This window comes from Crinia signifera, chromosome 1, assembly GCF_055691185.1.
Source record: "Crinia signifera chromosome 1, ASM5569118v1, whole genome shotgun sequence".
In the NCBI taxonomy this organism is placed as follows: Eukaryota; Metazoa; Chordata; class Amphibia; order Anura; family Myobatrachidae; genus Crinia; species Crinia signifera.
The window spans coordinates 106028985-106049065 of record NC_139217.1 but is presented as its reverse complement, the minus strand read 5'-3'; the positions used below and the strand labels follow the sequence as shown (position 1 = coordinate 106049065).

General features: G+C 43.2%; 1 protein-coding gene across 5 annotated transcripts in view; it reads right to left on the bottom strand.

Annotated features, from left to right (window-relative positions):
• Window positions 1-20081, bottom strand: part of NEK1 (NIMA related kinase 1) — a 74028-nt gene that overhangs the window by 51361 nt on the left and 2586 nt on the right. For all 5 annotated transcript variants that reach the window (XM_083170996.1, XM_083171007.1, XM_083170991.1 and 2 more), the window contains exons 2-10: window positions 17535-17631; window positions 13661-13758; window positions 10425-10508; window positions 10261-10328; window positions 9645-9731; window positions 9325-9379; window positions 8211-8411; window positions 7002-7071; window positions 2104-2264 (exon numbers count right to left, since the gene is read on the bottom strand). In XM_083170996.1, coding sequence (XP_083027122.1) covers window positions 2104-2264; window positions 7002-7071; window positions 8211-8411; window positions 9325-9379; window positions 9645-9731; window positions 10261-10328; window positions 10425-10508; window positions 13661-13758; window positions 17535-17631 — 921 coding nt within the window. The remainder of the gene's footprint in view (window positions 1-2103; window positions 2265-7001; window positions 7072-8210; window positions 8412-9324; window positions 9380-9644; window positions 9732-10260; window positions 10329-10424; window positions 10509-13660; window positions 13759-17534; window positions 17632-20081) is intronic.

Genomic DNA, 20081 nt, shown 5'->3' with positions numbered 1-20081 from the left:
GGGAATAGGTGAAGAAGGCACACTATAACCAAAAGAACAATTACTATCTATCTCATAAAACAACACAATCTAATGCCCATAAAAACCAGGGTTACCTCATTTGGGCATCAACAGGCTTAGGGGAAGAAGGTAGATCCATATCTGATCCAGCCTAGCAGACTCCCGATAACGAGTGACAGTCTGCCAGCAGCACAGGTTTAAATAGCGCGCTTTAACTCTGCGCTTTCCGTTCTGTAAGGCATATTATAGCCAGGCGGAACTAAATAATCCATCCGAGTACCCGGGGAATCATTTAGCCAGCGCACCTGTGAACACGCTGGGTGGAAGTGAAGCGTCAGCGTGCTTCCGCCCCTTCTGCCTGCGGCGCTCGCTTCAAATCCCTTCGCCGCGATGCAAGCTGTAAGCTTACAGCACAGAATCCAGGCACTGCTGCCCCTCCGCTGTGGTCCCACCATCGGGAGTGACCTGCCGCCTTCATACCATGCACCTTACTGGCGCACTACAGGTACCATGCGGACCGGTCCAACCGGCAGCGTCCAGTTATTTACTTTTAGGCAGGTATACTTAGCTGTACGGCAGGAACCCAGTCCACACTCCTTACATACTCATCTTCTTCCCGGGCAGCTACCCTTCAGCTGCGGCTGATTCTGAGGCACCCGTTTTAAAACAAAATTAACACCCCTGCACTGTCTAACTAACGGAGACAGAAAGAAAAGACACAGAGGAGAGGGAGGAGGAGACTAATATACCCAAGTTGGGCGGTCCCTGAAAAACATTCTGTCTGAACTAGGAGAAGGGAGGATATCCCAGTGTTATGGCTGCCATGGGGATCGTAAAAGAAATTAAGGTACTTGTGTAGTTTCACGGCGGCAGCTACATTCCTGTCAGAATCAGCCTAGTGTTCCCGCGGCCGCTTAAGCGTCACTGGCTATGTTATTAGCATAGGCTGCCGCCGTGAAACTACACAAGTACTGTAACTACTGTACTGTTGCCGGGAAATGGATCTCTGTTCCCGCCAAGCGTACTCATTACCTCTCTCACACCGCCAGCATGATCCCCTCTATTTGGCGTAGAGGGGATCATGCTGGCGCCAGGGGAGAGGCGCTCCATCTGTTTGACACGCAGGAGCGTCTCAGATGCTCCAGCAATGACATGCTCCTGCGTCTGAGTGGCTATTATGGCAGGGTACAGCAACCCTGCCTACAGGGTTAGGGGTTCTGTAGGGCCTTTTCAAACCCCCACTATCCACGGCAGCCCAAAGCGTGGCGAGCGCAGTGTGCCCCGCATTACGCGTCCTCCCGACCTTTTCATACACCCCACTATCCACATCGGCGTGGAGTTGATTTTATATAGTGTGTCGAGCGCAGCGAACCACCGAGCCCGAAGCGTGTTGAGCCCCACGCGGAGACGCGGATTACCTTACATGTAATCCACGTCCGCTCACCATGCTTCAGGCATCGTGGATAGTGGGGGTATGAAAAAGGTTGTGACGCTCCTGCATGGCAAACGGATGGAGCACCTCTCCGCCGGCGCCAGCATGATCCCCTCTCCGCCAAAGAGAGGGGATCATGCTGGTGCCGGCGGTGTGAGAGAGGCGCTGAGTAGGCTTGCTGGGGACAGAGATGCAGTTCCCGGCAACAGTACGGTAGTTGCTTGTGTAGTTTCACAAGTAACTACAAGTAAGGCAGCCGTTGGGCTATGCGAATAGCGTAGCTTCAAACGTAGCGTAAGCTGTCGCCGTGAAACTACACAAGTACCAAAATTACATATTAAAATAAGGAAAAGGAAACCTGCTGGCTTTACAAAATATCACAAGTTTCCTTAGGCTTTGAAAACTAAAAAAATAGCCCATTTACAACCATCAAGTGATCCTGTTCAGGGCTGTAAAGTAGCAAATATGTTTTGCTCTTCTTAATTTGGATATTTCTATAAAAATATTTAGAAATATTTCCTTAAAAAGAGAAATGGTTTAATGTTTATGGTTGTAGTAGCATTTTTTGTAAATCACTGTGCCACACCCAGCATAGATATAGATATGGTTATGCACAAGGGTTTGCTGGGCATGACGGGATTATGTGAAAATAGGAAACCATTACATGTCACCTGTCTGTATTTGATCTGTGGCTTTCGGTCATAACACTTTTTAGCAGCATCTGCAGACTTTTTGACAGCTAAAGGCACTCCATACTTCGCAGCAGGCTTTGTGATTTTGTAAGCAGGAGGGGAAGAGGAAGGCATAGCTTGTGATGGAGCTGGTCTTTTTCCTTAGAACAGAAAACACAAATAAGGAGAAGGTTTTCACTTCATTCCATTATATTTTGTTAACACATACATCTACTTAAACCTTGTGTTTCTATAAGCAGGAGAAAATACTTGTATAAAACAAGTAGGCAGCGCTTATTTCAATGAATAAACCAAATGGTTATAAAGGTATAAATTTTACTGTTTAAAATAGCATAGAAATACAGTGTACATTTACAAGTAAAAAACAATGAAAAACATAACTCAATAAAAGATTGAAGGGGGGGAAGTAAAAGTAAATTGGAATTAATTGCAATGATAAAAAAGTGGATATCCCGCCTCAGTGGACATGCATATACTGGGATAGATGTATTTGATCACTGGATTGTGGCAATCAGGTAAGTGCACTTTACCGACTTGGGGATCTGGATCCTTTATGGAGAAAGAAATTGTAGCTGGAGTGTCCTCACAATTTTTGCAGCCGTGGAATTTGCCGCTGGAGGAGTTTGAAGACACAGGTGAAGTCAGTCCTCAGATTGAGGTGTGAGACAGATGGTTTGATGTCTCGAACCCTGGAGGGATGTTAATACAACGATAGCCTGTAGTTACCAGCAGTAAATGGAATGTGGCTTCCGTGTCCAAGTTGGAGACCTCGCTCAGTATGGATGTTGTTAACCAGCGATATCCTGGAACACGGTGTCCGCCTTTGCATGGGATCCAGTATTGGGGTATAAATGAATGTCCACAACCAAGTGAAAGACCACAGCAGCGTCCTGAGTATGTCCTGAGGTGGGGATAAACCAGGGAGTTCACCTAACGCGTTTCACTGCGTCCTGCAGCTTTATCAAAGGTGTGTCCACTGAGGCGGGATATCCACTTTTTTATCATTGCAATTAATTCCAATTTACTTTTACTTCCCCCCCTTCAATCTTTTATTGAGTTATGTTTTTCATTGTTTTTTACTTGTAAATGTACACTGTATTTCTATGCTATTTTAAACAGTAAAATTTATACCTTTATAACCATTTGGTTTATTCATTGAAATAAGCGCTGCCTACTTGTTTTATACAAGTATTTTCTCCTTTTCTATCAGTGGGGAGTGACTACCCCCACACCCAGGCAGCAGCTTACATTATAGAACCAGCTCATTTTCATAGCGCTTGATTATTCCCAGTGAATATATCCTGTTTCTATAAGCAGCCTGACAGCTCCTCAGAGACTCAAAAAAAAATGGTACTTGTTTCCTAGAACGGCCACAACGATTTAGATCGTTGTGGTCGTAAGATAAAAAATCGGATCGATCGCATCGCATGCGATTTGGTCGCATACGATGCGACCGATCCGATCTGCCGATTTTTCACCCGATTTTTTTTTTTTTTACACCAGATTTGTTTAAATTGCCCCCCCAAATGTTAATAAGTGTGCTAGACCCCACGATAGACGTGAACCCGAAGCGTGGCGAGCGCAGCGAGCCCGCGAGGGGCGGCGGTGCGCGTCCTCCGACCTTTTCATTCCCCTACTATCCACTAGGGCGTGGAGTGAGAATATAATAGTGTGGCGAGCGCAGCGAGCCACCGAGCCCGAAGCGTGGCGAGCGCAGCGAGCCCCGCGAGGGGACGCGTCTAACTTCACAGGTATACGCGTCCCCTCGCGGGGCTCGCTGCGCTCGCCACGCTTCGGGCTCGGTGGCTCGCTGCGCTCGCCACACTATTATATTCTCACTCCACGCCCTAGTGGATAGTAGGGGAATGAAAAGGTCGGAGGACGCGCACCGCCGCCCCTCGCGGGCTCGCTGCGCTCGCCACGCTTCGGGTTCACGTCTATCGTGGGGTCATGGCGGGCACATAAAAAATGTGAAATGGGTCATATTGGCCCATTTCACCTTTTTTATCATTTTTCCCTATGTGAGATGGACTTAATCAAGTCCATCTCATCTTGTGCCATTATAATGGCACAAGACCGACCGATTTCAATGTTAAAAGATTTTTTAACATTGAAGTCTATGGAAAAATCGGGTCAATCGGTCGGTCGCATCGCGGCCGATTTTAATTGGTCGCGACCGACCGATTGACCCGATTTCTGTCAATCAAATGGAAAAAATTGTAAAAAATCGGCCACATCGTGAGGATCGTGTCCCTTAATTAAGAGCCACGATCACTCACGATTGTGGCCGTTCTAGGAAACAAGTACCAAAAAAATATATATATTTGATTGAGTCGGACACTCTAATGTATTGATGGTTAATTAAAACATTACTTTTCATTTTATTTCTTAAAATATAGACAAAAAAAATTACATATACTGTACATTATTATTTATTTATTAACAGTTTCTTATATAGCGCATACAAATTCCGCAGCGCTTTACTGACAGATACCACAAAACACGTATGAGGTCTAAATCCCTGAATATAAGTACTGAAATGTATAGTTAGCAATTTCATATAATGGCAACAATTGGAAAGTCAAATTTCTTGTGTTGAGAATAGTATGGAAAAGATTATAGCATAAAAATAAAATAATAATAAAATAATATAATCTGGAAGTTCCTGGTTCATATGCTGCTTGTGTTCAGCACTGCCCGGCAAAAAAGCATCAACTCTGGAGCCTCCAATCCTGGAATTCCTGGCCAAAAATCTTGGGATCCTGACATCCCTACGCATGGGTAAAGAGATGGGACAGAGACAGTATAGCGCTGAGATCCGCAGTTCCTTCTGCTTCCTCCCGTCTTCTCAGCGCGGACAGGGGTGAGAGAGGGACTGCTGATATGCTGATGGAGGTGAAAGATAGGTGTGGCGCTCCACCCTGTGAGTGGTTTTGTCCACACTGGAAAGACTGTACTTAATGGATTACTGAATTACACATCTATATAGATTTGATTTACAACACTTGTTAGGGAATATTATGATTATTTTTGTACCAGTATCAGTTGGTGTGACTTTTGCTCCATATTCTCTAGACAAAGGGCTTTGAATAGATAGACAATCCAGTATACGCAACTACTGTATATCAGTGTTCTGAAACATAAGTTCATGCTTATTGAACATGTCTGAGATCACAATGGTTCAATTTATTCATTACCAATCAAATGCTTGGTAATAGCCATGGTAAATTACTACAGCCATTGTGAAAGGTAATTCAATTATACTATTAGGGATTGTGTTTCACCGGTCAGAGAAACAAAATCCAGTGATGCCAGCTGCCCGCCCCCCACCTGGGCGTTCCTATATGGTAATGAGGCTGCCTGGCGCCCCTCTATGCCCTCTGTGTAGGGTGCGTGCACCCTGTTCGCCATGGGTGTACGCACCCTGCGTATGCACATGCACAGAAATATGCATGTGCACAGCCCGACCAATGAAGCAACCAGAATAGGTTCCATAATAAGAGTGAATTTTAATCTGCCAGCCTTGCCCTAAGCCATTTAAGTCCCACTTTATCAGGGCTAAAGCTATCAACGCAGGGCTACTTCTTCCCAAGAGTGGGAAGTAAGTATTTACTTCTTATGTGGGCCCCTGTTGCCTAGGCATTCTAGTAATGTGTAGACCTTAGAACAAAAGAAGAAAAAGTATGTCACAGCATGGTGCACCTAATTGACTAGCACAAATAAAAGTTAACTTTTATTAACATTGTTTAAGAAAGCGAAGTATAAAAAAACAACAACAACAACATAAATGGTGTGTTTAAAAAACGGTGGCTCACTGAGTTCACACAATTTAAGACAATTTCAATATGGTTGTATACAGGAGTGGTTTGCCAACATTAGTACTATATATGTTTATATCTCTTGGCTTATTTCCCCAGTATACAGGAACATGGAATTGTGTATTATACAATGCAGAAATGTCAGTCTAGTGTGGTGCAGTGGAACGTTGCCCACTAATTATCTATGTATTCGGTGTGGCACAATTATTGATGGCACAGCTTATGTTTGCTGATAAAGAGAATCAACACTGGTTTCGACCAGTGTCAATTTTGTCACATGCAGTGTGGAACTAGATTTTCCCTATAAATCACTTGGGGAATCTCAAACAGTTAGTAAATTGCTCAATTGCCACCCTGGTGGAGATATGACATGTGAGAGTGTGTTTCAGTTACTTCACCTAAAGTATCACACAGTATATCATTTGATACACGAAAAGGAGGGGAGGAGATTCTATTCAGGATAGTCAACACAGATGTCGACCAGTCTCTGATTTGTCACCTATACAATATATGATTTAGGGCTGGACTACTAATAGGGGCAGTCCAGCCCTAAATCATATATTGTATAGGTGACAAATCAGAGACTAGTCGACATCTGTGTTGACTATCCTGAATAGAATCTCCTCCCCTCCTTCTTTACCATTATGTTGTTTTGTTTGTGTTTTTTTATACTTCGCTTTCTTAAACAATGTTAATAAAAGTTAACTTTTATTCGTGGTAGTCAATTAGGTGCACCATGCTGTGACATACTTTTTCTTCTTTTGTTCTATGTACAAACTTTTTCTTCTTTTGTTCTATGTACAATCAATATGTCCAATGGTAGCACACCCCCTGTAGAAACAGAATAAGGAATATTCTTGTCCTCTCTGCTCATTGGGGGTCCACCGGTTATCCTCCAGAATTATTGAGGGTCCTGTGCAAGTAACACACTCTCTGTGTCTAATGTGTAGACCATCTGAGGACTGGTAGGCACTACATTGGGGAAACCTTTTATGAAGCCTAGTTAAAGCCTAGCACTGGCAATTGGAAACTTGTGAAGACTCCACGATCTTTACTTACCAGCTATGGCGTGACAAACAGGTTTAGGCTGATTTGAAATTGCCCCGATGCCAAATTCTTCAGCAATAACCTAATTTAAAACCGTAAAAAAATCAAGAATAAAAAGGGCACATAAGGTGTGCAAGGAAAAAACACAATATGCAAAAAAAATAAAGTTAAGCAACCTAATAATAAATAATTAGCAGGACAATTACTGGACATGTGTGTGCTATGTAAGGGTTTGTCTTAGTACACTGTATACATATACAGGCTTAATCAGCATGGAGCCTGCAGAGCGCAGCAAAAAAATATATAAATGGAGGTACAGAAAAGCCATGAAAATGAAGCAGCAGTTGTTTTGCACCTATAGAAAAATAACTGCAGAGTATACAAGTCTGATTTTAACGGTACACTATTGTTCCATTAACTATCCATGTATGCAAATGTTACATTTCCTATTTTTTTTTTTAAAACGGAGCCCACAAGAACAAGGTACTGTGGGGCAGATTTATTAAGCTCGGTGAAGTGATAAACTGTCTGGTTTTTATCACTGGCCAATTAGCTCCTACCTGTGAAGTTACAGGCTTGGTTTGAAAAATGACAGGTAGGAGCTGATTGGCTGGTGATAAAAACCAGACAGGCGGCGGTACGCGTCCTCCAACCTTTTCATACCCCCACTATCCACGTCGGCGTGGAGATGAATTTATATAGTGTGGCGAGTGCAGCGAGCCACCGAGCCCGAAGCGTGGCGAGCCCCGCGGAATATATGTGAAGTAATCCGCGTCCGCTCGCCATGCTTCGGGCTCGGTGGCTCGCCACGCTATATAAAATCAACTCCACGCCGACGTGGATAGTTGGGGTATGAAAAAGTCGGAGGACGCGTACCGCTGCGCTCGCCACGCTTCGGGCTGGCGTTGATAGTGGGGTGGCGTTAACAATGGGGGGGCCATTTAACATAGTAATTACCCATCAGGGTGGGTCTACAATCAAAAATCGGGTCGGGGGGGGGGGGGGGAACATTTAACATAGGAATCAGACATCTGGGTGCCTGTACAATTAAAAATCGGGTCCAATCGCGTCGCTTCACATGCAATATGATTGTATGCAATGCAACGCGATTTTTACTCTGCGATGAAAAAAATCGGGCGCCCAGATATTACACAAGTACCCTTTTTTTTTTTTAAATAAAGGGTTTACATTATCTCATCATACATTCTGATTTTGATTTACCTGGGGAGGCAAAAACTTTTCAACGCGTTTAAATATAAAAGGCTTCTCCAATATGGAGCTAACGGATGGACGATCTCTGGGATTCCTCTTAAAAAGCATAGAAAGCAGGTTGCGGAGGTCATACGAGTAATGTAGAGACACCGGGGGATATGAGCCACGAATAATCTTCAAAACCAGGTTTTTCATGTTACCGGCTTCAAACTGAAAAAGAATTGTACCATAACACCAAGAATGATCCGATAATTCCCTTTATCTACAACATCTACATCCGATTTCTTCTTTAAGTGCAGAAAAATTGTAATATGCCAACAAAGTAAGGTTTTTTTTTTGGTACTTGTTTCCTAGCAGGGCGCCCACTAAGCAATTAGCTTAGTGGGCGCCCACCTAGCAATTAGCTTAGTGGGCGATTCTGCGTAAGAAAATCGCATCACATGTCGCTTTTGCATGCGATTCAAATCGCATGCATCACAAAAACGCGCTTAATCGGGCCAATATATTTTTTAGAAATAATCCTAAAAGGCATTTGTTACTTGAAGAACATTTAACAGATACTTAAACAGGGACTTTTAGCCCTATATGTAGAATTAATTTAAAAGACTACACAATCATATGGCTGGATCCAGTTTTGTTTTAGTCAATGTCAGAGGGCCTGTATGCTGATCCAATGCTTAAACAGTTGGCTGATGTTTTTATTATTGATCATGTGTCCAGATGCACATGTTGCAGAATTATTGATCTTATATGACCTTATGGCTTATAACAGGGAGTGGGTAGACATTGTGCTCCGTGTGTACAATTTCCTCTTTACATGCTACAAAAGGTCCTTCATGATTTAATTCTGTATATACTCTATCATTATATAGAATTTGAAAGAAATCACAGCATATGCACATCAGATCAAAATATAGATTTATAAAAATTTAGATTATAATGTTAATGATTGGACAAACCAGAAAATAAATGAAGACCGGGTTACAGAAAGATGGGGAGGACACCTAGCAATGATAACAGAATATGCAAAGAACCTTGCTAACATGAACCAACACACAGAAATCAAAGTAGTGAGACTGTGGAGATCAGTTACACTACCCTGACAGGCTTTGGTGTCACTTACCGCATGTTTGAGAGTACACATTTCATATAGCACACAACCCAGAGCCCAAATGTCACTGGAAAAAAAGCAGAACAGGGTACTTAGTTGCTAAGTCACTGGTAGGCTAGATTTTACTACATAGTCAATCCATCAGGTGGCAAGAATGGTTACCATTTAAAAAGCACTGGAAAAGTATACGCTTTTGATACGCTACTGATTTTATACTTGATCCCAATAATGGTATCAAGAGCTGGTAAAGCAAAGGCGGACCTTGGCAATCATGTACAGAAATGAAGGTAATAGACTGCTCTCTGTCAGAGACACTGGCATACATTACCCACCTCTTATTATTGTAGGGTCTGTTCTCGCATATCTCAGGGGACAGATAGTAAGGTGTTCCTATACATGTCCGGGCCAGCTCTACTGTGCTGTTTAGGAAGAGATCATACGATGCGTAAGAAACAGTAGTGCCCACAAAGGGCCTTATTCTGGTTGAATCGGACGGATGCGTATTTTGGACGGGCACCGAGTGTTCTTAGCCCCGCCTATCGTACGGATCACTCACGCCGTCCGAATGCGGTAAGATGCCAAGCGAATGGACGTTTCATGTGAACACCTCCCCCATCTGTGGGAACCTCCCCCATTCTCCGATGGTCGCCAACCATCGAATGATGGACCGAGCCATCAGGCAGCCCCGAGTGCTTCAGACCACTCAGACATCTTTCAGTGTGAAAGCAGGGATATGGGCAGGCAGCTGACATCCGGCTATGTCAGCTGGCCGCCCCCAACACGTGCGTCATGGCTGGATTACCATACGTACGCCCAGCGGTTTCTTGGGAACGCCCATGAAACGCAGGCGTACGCATAACATCGTCCGTCCGATCGCACACGCAGCCGTACGACTCAATCACAATAAGGGCCAAAGTCTTAAAGTGCCAGAATATATTTTGGACCTACCTGTTCAATACTCTTGCGATTCCAAAATCACCCAACTGGATGGTTCCACTTTTAGTTAAGAAGATATTCTACAATGAAAAAGTGTCAGGCACATGAGTACAAGAAACAATACTTATTACTATAAGCCCCATCACCAGCAGCAGAACATGAGATCTCAGTATTACCTGGGACTTGATGTCTCGGTGAAGAATCTTTCTGTCATGAACATGTTTCAGAGCCAAACACAACTGGATAAACCAGTCCAGGATCTATTAGGAAGGAACAATAAGAAAACCGTAAATAACAGCAACTATACAGAACAGTAGAAGGACCCAGAACACATTTCCCCCACTTCTGGTCACTGTGAAGTTGGGAAACAGCAGTCAGCAAGGACAAAATGGTTTCTTAAAAGTTTTTCGCTGCGCTGTTTTTAAGGACTGCACCATTGTAGCCATTATTATTAGATATAATAAAGAAAGTGAAAACATAGTAGTACACAACATCTCCAAATATTTCACCTACTGTAGCTGTAGTGCTCACACTAGAGTTTAGCCCCTTTAGTGAAGACCTGCTTACACAGTATGGGCCTTATTCTAGTTCACTCTTTCTGACAAAATCCTTCTTAGATGGACAAAACCATGTGCACTGCAGGTGGGGCAGATGTAACTTGTGCAGAGATAAATTAGATTTGGGTGGGGTTTTACTTCAAAATGAGATCGATATTGCAGTGTAAAAATAAAGCAGTCAGTATTTTCCCTGCACAGAAACAAAATAACTCACCCAAATCTAATTCTCTCTGCACATTTTTCATCGCAATAGGCCAGAGAGTATCTGCCAGGAGGAAGAGACAGGAGCCTTAACATGAGGTGGGAGAATGTGACTTTAGAAAGTGCAGTACTGGTTCTATTATATTTGTGTATTTATTTATTATATGTTTAACCTTTTCCTGACCACTTATATTTTTTAAATATTTGAAACAGCCTATACTACAGACCATCTGTACTGTTAAATATTAATACTGTAATCCATACTGTATCCAGTGTATAAAAAGACCAATTTTCAGGGTTGCAACCACTCCCCCAGACTCTCGTACTTACTCCAATGTGCTGCAGAGTGGAAGACTCTGGATTACATTTGGAAACCCCCCTCTAAAAATCCTACATTTGCTACTGTGTCTGCTGCGAGACTAGATACTGTGCGCACACGCAGGGCATCTTAAATGAGATGGGGGGGGGGGAGCTCAGCACCTCTGTAGAAGCTAAGGGCATACCCCATTAGTGACGCTGGGGCATACCCCATTAGTGACGTAAAGGGACTGAACCACCCCAAAAGTGTCACCAGTGGGAACCCCCCTCTGGCTGGCCACGCCCTTTTTCATGCGCTAATGCACTGCCCCCACAACCCTGCATCTAAACACTAAACAGCATATGTCTCATTTGATAAGTAATGTAATTGTAAGTGCATAAAGCACTAAAAAGGCTGCTCAAATCTAATAATGCAGAGCAAAGTGAAGCGTAAACTACATTATCATATGCCCTGACTGCATACAAAAGAGACTGTTGGAGAGGAAAGGACAGTCAGGTAGAACACACAAAATAATACTGGATTTCATTAGAGGCCAGATAGAAATGTTTCACATAATAAGAAAACATTATTTCTTTATGAAAAAAAGTATTCAGAATAGAATGCTGACAACTAAAGTAACAATACAAATTCCATTACATAATGCAGCAATAATTTATCAAATTTATTAGTGCTATTTTTCGAGACAACAATCAAATAAATTAGATAGAGCATCCAGCACTTCCCTTGGCCACCTTTGACTATTTCCAAATATTTCCTGTATCAATAAGTATTATCTACTATCTATTTTTGTGGCGTTAACTTATTTTCACATAAAGGGGTAAACAAAAGGCAGTTATAGGCAACATGTAAGACTTCAGTGGCTGCACTGGGCCACCTTCACTTCAAAAAAGATTACATTTTAACTCAGTAATAACTTAAAGCAATGCATTTATACATAGATGCAAACATCTTCCTGTAACATATCACCTGATATTTTAATTCTTACAAACCATAACAAAGAAAGATTACCAAGTGGATGTATTAAGTGAAGTGATAAAGTGGCCGCTGATAACGCAGCAGCCAATCAGCTCATGTAATTTTTCAAAATACAGCCAGTAACTTGGAGAAAATTGGTTAATATTTTATCACTTCACCAGGCTTAATAAATCTACCCCAGAAGAAGATCTGTTACCAATCATTTTCTGTAGGTCATCCTTGAAAAACAATCATGCCATCATTGTGTGTTTATGGTGTGTAGTAGAGTGCTTTTTTTCCCTACACTAATCAATTCCTTCCCCTACGTAGTATTTCTTTGCTTCTTTTTTTCACTTTGTGGGATATTCTGCATGTATGTTTTAATTGTATTTGACAGCAAAACATTTTTACTAAAATCCATTTGGTAAAGGGTATAAGGCTGCATAGGGAGGATATTCAATTAGGCACAGTGTAATTCATTTTACTTGAAAAAGATTTGTGATTTTTTTATTATTTTATATCAGCAAATAACAGGAAAAAAAGACAGGAGGCTATTGGAAGGTTGAGGGAATTATGGAGGGTAGGGGAAGAAAAGGGAGGGTAGGGGCCTCAAAACAGTATCAGGAGAGTAAATGCACAATAAAATAAATGAATAAAACAATAAAAAAAAATTAAATCATCAGTTGCCACCCATCGGTCCAGGCATAAAGTAACAGTCGGGAAGAATGGTCAAGGGTCTACGCTCGGCAAGCAACCAGGGCGCCCATACATTTTTGTGAATTGTCAGACATTTCATTATCGGGCAATCAATTATCCTTTTTTTGCGAGGAAAAAAAAACAATCCAATTTATTGTGAAGACATGCAGAATCCGAGAGAAGTTCCTGTACCGACATGTTTTTGTGCTTGTGGACAAATGGATTTGTTCTTGTGGTTTTTTGCACTCCTCCCTTGGACAGGTAAATACAAATTAATAAATCCACGATACTGTTGACTGTTGGGGTGAATTGACTAATCACTAGCCCTTGCAGAATCAATTAGCTGCAATAAATTACAGTGAATATTTGCATATCCCACTATAGAATAGTAAAGAAAATCAAACAACTTATTTTTATATAGCCCAGTAAGTCACAGTGTGCTGTATAGATCCCTTGTGACTATGGTATACTTGTTCTACAGGAGGGCTTTTAATTAAATGCTCAGGTCACTACTCTTCTAGCTATTCAAATAATGAGATAAAATAAAAACAAAAAAACCTTCAGGATAAATTTTTTTATTGGGATAAAATAATTCCCCAGATCCAAGCTGTTAGATGATGCATTGATCAGAGATGCACAAGCCAAGTATTACCAAAATTAGGTCACATATAGTTACTTGAATTACCTGATCTTCTGAGAACAATACTCCCTTCTGTGTATTTATTCGTTTAAACATATCCCCTCCTTCACAGTAATCCATCACAATGTAGAGGCAACCATTTTCTGTAATAGATAAAGAATTCTAACTTACACGCGCAAACAGACAACCAGTTTAGGCACACGCAGAAAGGACACATTTCACCAGAAGTGCAAATGGATAACAGGATTTACAATAGGAAGAAAACACACACACATACACCAAGCTTGCAGGTGTGCTTAACTTACAAAGCTAAATTATAAGAAAAAAAATATAATATATTTAAAAAAGAGATAAAAAAAAAAAAAAAAAAGTGATAAACTGATAAAGTATAGCCATCTTTAGTAAGAACTGGGTACAAATGCCAAATTCAAGGAACCATGTGCACCAACAGTCAGTAACAGAAAAGTCTGTCAAAAGTCAGGGTCATTGGGTAATTAGTTCCTGGGTTTTGTTCAACCATACATTTTCTTATAACTTATTTATATAGAGCCAGGATAATATACAGTTAGCCCAACTGTAAATATACAGATACAGTCCTTAACACAATGATGTAGGATTAGCAATATCTGTTTACTTTATTTTTACAGACCTGGAAACCCTTTTTAGCAAAATAAAATACAAATAGAAGGGTCACCAGACATTAGCGTTTAAGGGGGCAAAATAACTCCCTACTTTCAAACAAAGATGGCTGTAGGCATGCAGATGCCAGGATGGAGGAGATAGCAGTCTAACAGCCCCCAATACCCATCCTCTAGATCAGTGGTTCTCAAACTGTGGGTCCTGACCCCAAAATGGGTCCCAGCCTTCTCAGCATGGGGTCGCAACTCCTTGTTGTTGACCATCAGGCCGTATTCAATGACTTTTATCGCCAGCCACGGCGATTCCGTTTTTACACTCGCCATCAATTCGCCGGCTTTTTTTGCGGCGATTCGCCAGGTATGGCGATTCGCCGGGACTCGACGAGTCACCCTATTCACCGTGGCTGAGATTCGCCGCCCCTAACAATGAATCTCAGCCAATCTGGAGTATCCCTAAACAGCTCCATTACTGTAGTCAGTGTTTAAGAAATTGCAGTGAAATGCAAAAAAAACGCAAATTACCCTGAAAAAACGATTCCAAAACAGCAGACTGCAAAAGCTGTGTTATCCCCTCAAAGGACAAACGAAGAGTGAGGTGGGGAGGAGATTCATGGGTAATTGAGGTGAATCATGTGTAATAACAATGCATTGTGGGAGAAAAAGAAATACCAGAAAAAATTAAATATAGATTTATATGGCACTTCAACAACCATTAGATTACACGGTACTTGTTTCCTAGAACGGCGCCCATCGCATGTACATCGCATGCCATTATAATGGCATGCGATGCGACCGATGCGATGTCCGCGATTTTACATAGAAATGCATGGTAAAATGTAAATCGCGTCGGTCGCATCGCATGCGGCCAAAAAATAAAAAATCGCATGTGATGCGACCGCCGCGATTACCGATTTTGTTACTTGTGGAGTATCACGGCTCCCATCGTATGGCATCGTATGCCATATGTAGTGGCATACGATGCGATACGATTTTTACCGATTTTTGAGCATTTTTGCTCAAAAATCGTATGCAATCGCATCGGATGCCATGTCAAATCGGGTCAATTGGGCCATTTAACATTGTTACCTATGTAAAATCGGGGTACTTGTGGAGTATCACGGCTCCCACGACCTTCATCGTATGCTGATTGTATGCTAAAAATCGCATCGCATCACATACGATCAAATCGCATGCGATGCGATTGCACCCGATTTTGCACTGAAATGCATCAGAATGCATTGAAATGTGTATTAAACTTGTGAAATGCCCCCAAATGCCATTTTTCATAGTGCACCACCCCCACTATCAACGTCAACCCGAAGCGTGGCGAGCGCAGCGGTACGCGTCCTACGACCTTTTGATACCCCCACTATCCACGTCGGCGTGGAGTTGAGAATAGAAAGTGTGGCGAGCGCAGCGAGCCACCGAGCCCGAAGCGTGGCGAGCGGACACGGATACCTGTGAAGCCCGCGAGGGGACGCGTATAGCTGTGAAGGTATCCGCGTCCGCTCGCCACACTTTCTATTCTCAACTCCACGCCGACGTGGATAGTGGGGGCATGAAAAGGTCGTAGGACGCGTACCGCTGCGCTCGCCACGCTTCGGGTTGACGTTGATAGTGGGGGTGGTGCACTATGAAAAATGGCATTTGGGGGCATTTCACAAGTTTAATACACATTTCAATGCATTCTGATGCATTTCAGTGCAAAATCGGGTGCAATCGCATCGCATGCGATTTGATCGTATGTGATGCGATGCGATTTTTAGCATACAATCAGCATACGATGAAGGTCGTGGGAGCCGTGATACTCCACAAGTACCCCGATTTTACATAGGTAACAATGTTAAATGGCCCAATTGACCCGATTTGACATAGGGAACAATGTTAAATGGCCCAATTGACCTGATTTCACATAGGGAACAATGTTAAATGGCACACAGACCCCAAATAGCCACCCTGAAGTGTGAAATGGCCCCCCAATTGTTAACGCCACCCCATGATCAATGTCGACCCGAATCGTGGCGAGCGCGCGAGGGGCGGCGGTACGCGTCCTCCGACCTTTTCATAATCCCACTATCCACGTCGACGTGGAGTTGAGAATAGAAACTGTGGCGAGCGCAGCGAACCACCGAGCCTGAAGCGTAGCGAGCCCCGCGAGGGGATGCGGAATACGAGCCCGAAGCGTGGCGAGCGCAGCGAGCCCCGCGAGGGGACGCGGAATACATGTTAAGTAATCCATGTCCGCTCGCCACGCTTCAGGAGCGTGTTCCGCGTCCCCTCGCCACGCTTCGGGCTCGGTGGCTCGCCACACTTTCTATTCTCAACTCCACGCCGACGTGGATAGTGGGGGTATGAAAAGGTCGGAGGACGCGTACCACTGTGCTCGCCACGCTTTGGGTTGACGTTGATCGTGGGGTGGCGTTAACAATTGGGGGGGCCATTTCACACTTCAGGGTGGGTATTTGGGGTCTGTGGGCCATTTAACATTGTTCCCTATGTAAAATCGCGGTAATCGCGTTGGTCGCATCGCATGCGATTTTTTGGCCGCATGCGATGCGACCGACGCGATTTTTTTCCTTGCGATGCCTAAGATCAAAATCGTGGGCGACATTCTAGGAAACAAGTACCGATTACACGCAGAGTTAAATTAAACACTTAAAACCAATTATTTCCGAAGTTCAGATAAAAGTTCACCATAAAAAGATGACGAGGGAAACCCGGTGAAGAACGGCGATAAAAACCAAGAAAAAGATTCGCCATCTTCTCATTGAATACACTAATGGCGATTCATGGCGAATCCCGGCGATTCTCAATTAAAAATCCTATTGACAAAGCCCGGCGATTTCCTGCGAATAACAGATGGCGAATTGTCTGTCATTTATCTGTATGGTTCTACATAGTCACTGCTGTGCACACTCCTCCCCATCAGCAATCATTATCTGTGGGGGGAGGTTCAGCTTGTTCTTCTGCTTACGATTCTGATGTGTGGGCCAATGAAAAATCCCACTTTGCTACTGTAGCAAATGGATTAACCATACCTGCTGTCATCATAAGCATACACACAATTTATATACATGCTGCTTTAATCCTAAATACATTTATATGGAATAAATGTACACTTGAAATTTGAACGGAGAACATTGCAGTAAATAGCAGGAGAGAGATTAAAACAGATGTTGTTGCCATACTACATGCATTGTATGGCAACAACTCCCCCATTAGAAACAGTATAGAATCACACTTTGTGTATGTAATGTAGCATAGTGCACAGAATAGCCGACCTTCAAATGATTCTTTGTACTGGACGATATTTGGATGCTTCATGTTTGCCAGCACAGCAACTTCTTTTCTGGATTCCGCCCTCTCTTTGTTGGACATCTTAAAGAAATGCACAGTATATTGGTCAGCAGAAGAAAAGGAGGGATGCACCCATCACACATATTCTATAACTGGTGCCAAACAGACGCCTCTGCAGCATAGAAGTAGTAGGGTTAGCAATCAAGGGGACAGATCACTTGATAAAGCATTATCACTGCCTGCTGTGTGAAACATAAGTGCATACACACACAAACACGTGTGTGTATACAGGGCTGAAACTTATGGTGTGTGCACACTTGTACAATGTGCATGAGATTTTGACTATATAGTCAAAATTTCATCGGGATCGCATGCAGATTGCACAGGTTTTATCCCTTGCGATCCCGATGCGCGCTCCCGTACTGCAGCCAGAAAGTCTTGGCTGCATAGATTATATAGTGCAGATCTGCACTATATAGTCTAAATTGTACAAGTGTGTACACGCCATAAGATTTTTAGCACTGGGGATAAGGCAGTTATTTAGCTCCGCTACACCCCCCCCCCCCCTCCCTGGCATGCACAAACAGTTAGGGTAACACATCCAACACCCAGGGCACACGACCCTCTAGACTAGAATTTATTTTAGCACCCTGTAACTTTCAAAACCCATTTAGTGCCTCTTCCCTACCTGGGGTGTCGCTCTCTGCTGTGTTGTTTCTAGTAAAGGGTGGTTCATATTACAGAATGGCAGTGTAGACCAGGGATGTACTAAAAGCTCCACTGCAGAGAACGACACCCCAGGCAGGGAAGAGGAACTGCACAGGTTATGAAAGATGCAGGGTGCTACATTGAACACTACTAGCCTCACCCGAGTTCCGGACCTACACACTGGTACCAATACCATAATGTGTACAATACAGCTAAAGTCAGTATTTCAAACAGTACCTAATAGCAACAAAACCATTCACACTTGCCTACATTCCCAAACACAGCTTACACAGAGGAAAGGACTGTGGGGAGGAGCAGAGCCGGTGACCAACAGTGTCATCAACGTGGATCAGTTCCCTGCTGGGTAATGTTCTAATGCAAGACATACTGTCACATCACACCATAATGAAGCAATTTTGATACAAATTGCATCAATACCCCCCCCCCCCCCCCCCCCCCCCCCCTTCCCGACCACTCATTTGGGAAGAGAGCAGGCTTCTGACGGCTGGTCTATCCACATGCAATACCATAAGAATCCACTAAAATGCTGGAGTGTTACTGGACACTTGGGGATCATTGGCAAGTATGACACAATTCAGCTAGAAAACTAAAGCCCCATACACACTAGATGAGATTGTAAAAGATATTGCTCAGAGCGATATCCTTCACTATCTTTAGTATGTACACACAATATTGTTAATGATTCTTGCTCCTGCACATTGGTAACAACCCCCCCCCCCATGTACAGACGAGGGAGGTCCTCAACAAAGGCCATGCTGCAGCTGCAACATTGCCCTCATTCTCCTTCCCGCCATCGTCAAGTGTGTATGCACGTGCCAATACCCCGCCACTGCCAATATCGGCGGGTATCTTCTAGTGTGTAGGGGCTAACTTGTGGACCGAGACAAAAATGTGTCTACAAATTAATTTTACACATCTCTCCTCAAAAACAAAAATTGCCTAACTTCATAAATTCAAGACATACACCATTTCTTGGTTAAGTATAGATCAGGCGGAATCTATACAATCACATATTTCATTGACAGAATCTTATTGGTGAGAGGGAGAAAAAAAAAAATGGAGTGGTGAATGTACTCAATGGGGTTTCTTCTACATAACACATCATGGATTTACCATTGAAGCCACAGAAACCAATTATTTTTAAAACAAGGATAGTGACATAACACTTTAACTGATCAAATCTTATCATTAGAGACAGGATTATATGCATTTTCATATTTTGCCCATTGTCACTGGTTATTGCATATTTTACCTAAAATCTAGTGATGGTGCATATTTTAGGCCCAGCCCTCTTCCCACCCGCGAGTCACAGCACTGCTTTGCCGTGCTGCTGGCCAGGTAGTGGTAGAGTGTGCAGGCTGGGGCAATATGTGCGCAGTGTGGGGAACCTTGGATGTCTGACACTGCTCTAGGCTGCCAATCCATGTTGATAAAAGTCATTCAGGGCGGATGCCATTACGAAGGTCCTGAACCTTTGCCTGCCCCTGGCCTGGGACTTTACACCACGAGACAGACTTCTGCAGCAGAGGAGGCAGGCAGAAGAGTTGTGACATCACGCGGCGTTGAGGAAATTCCATGTCACAGTGAGTATGCGGCGCAGGGAGGAAGCCTTCCACTGCGCCGCCCTCACACGCTATGCTGACATTTGATTCATCGGCGCTGGAGATGCAGGTCCGTGCAGTTGATGCAAGAAGAGCTTTGGATGCTGCAGTACTATGTAGCAGCCAGCATACTGACACGGCAGATGCTGTGGGCCTATTTTTGAGGTTTATTTGCAACTAATTGTATGCTGATTTTTAAAT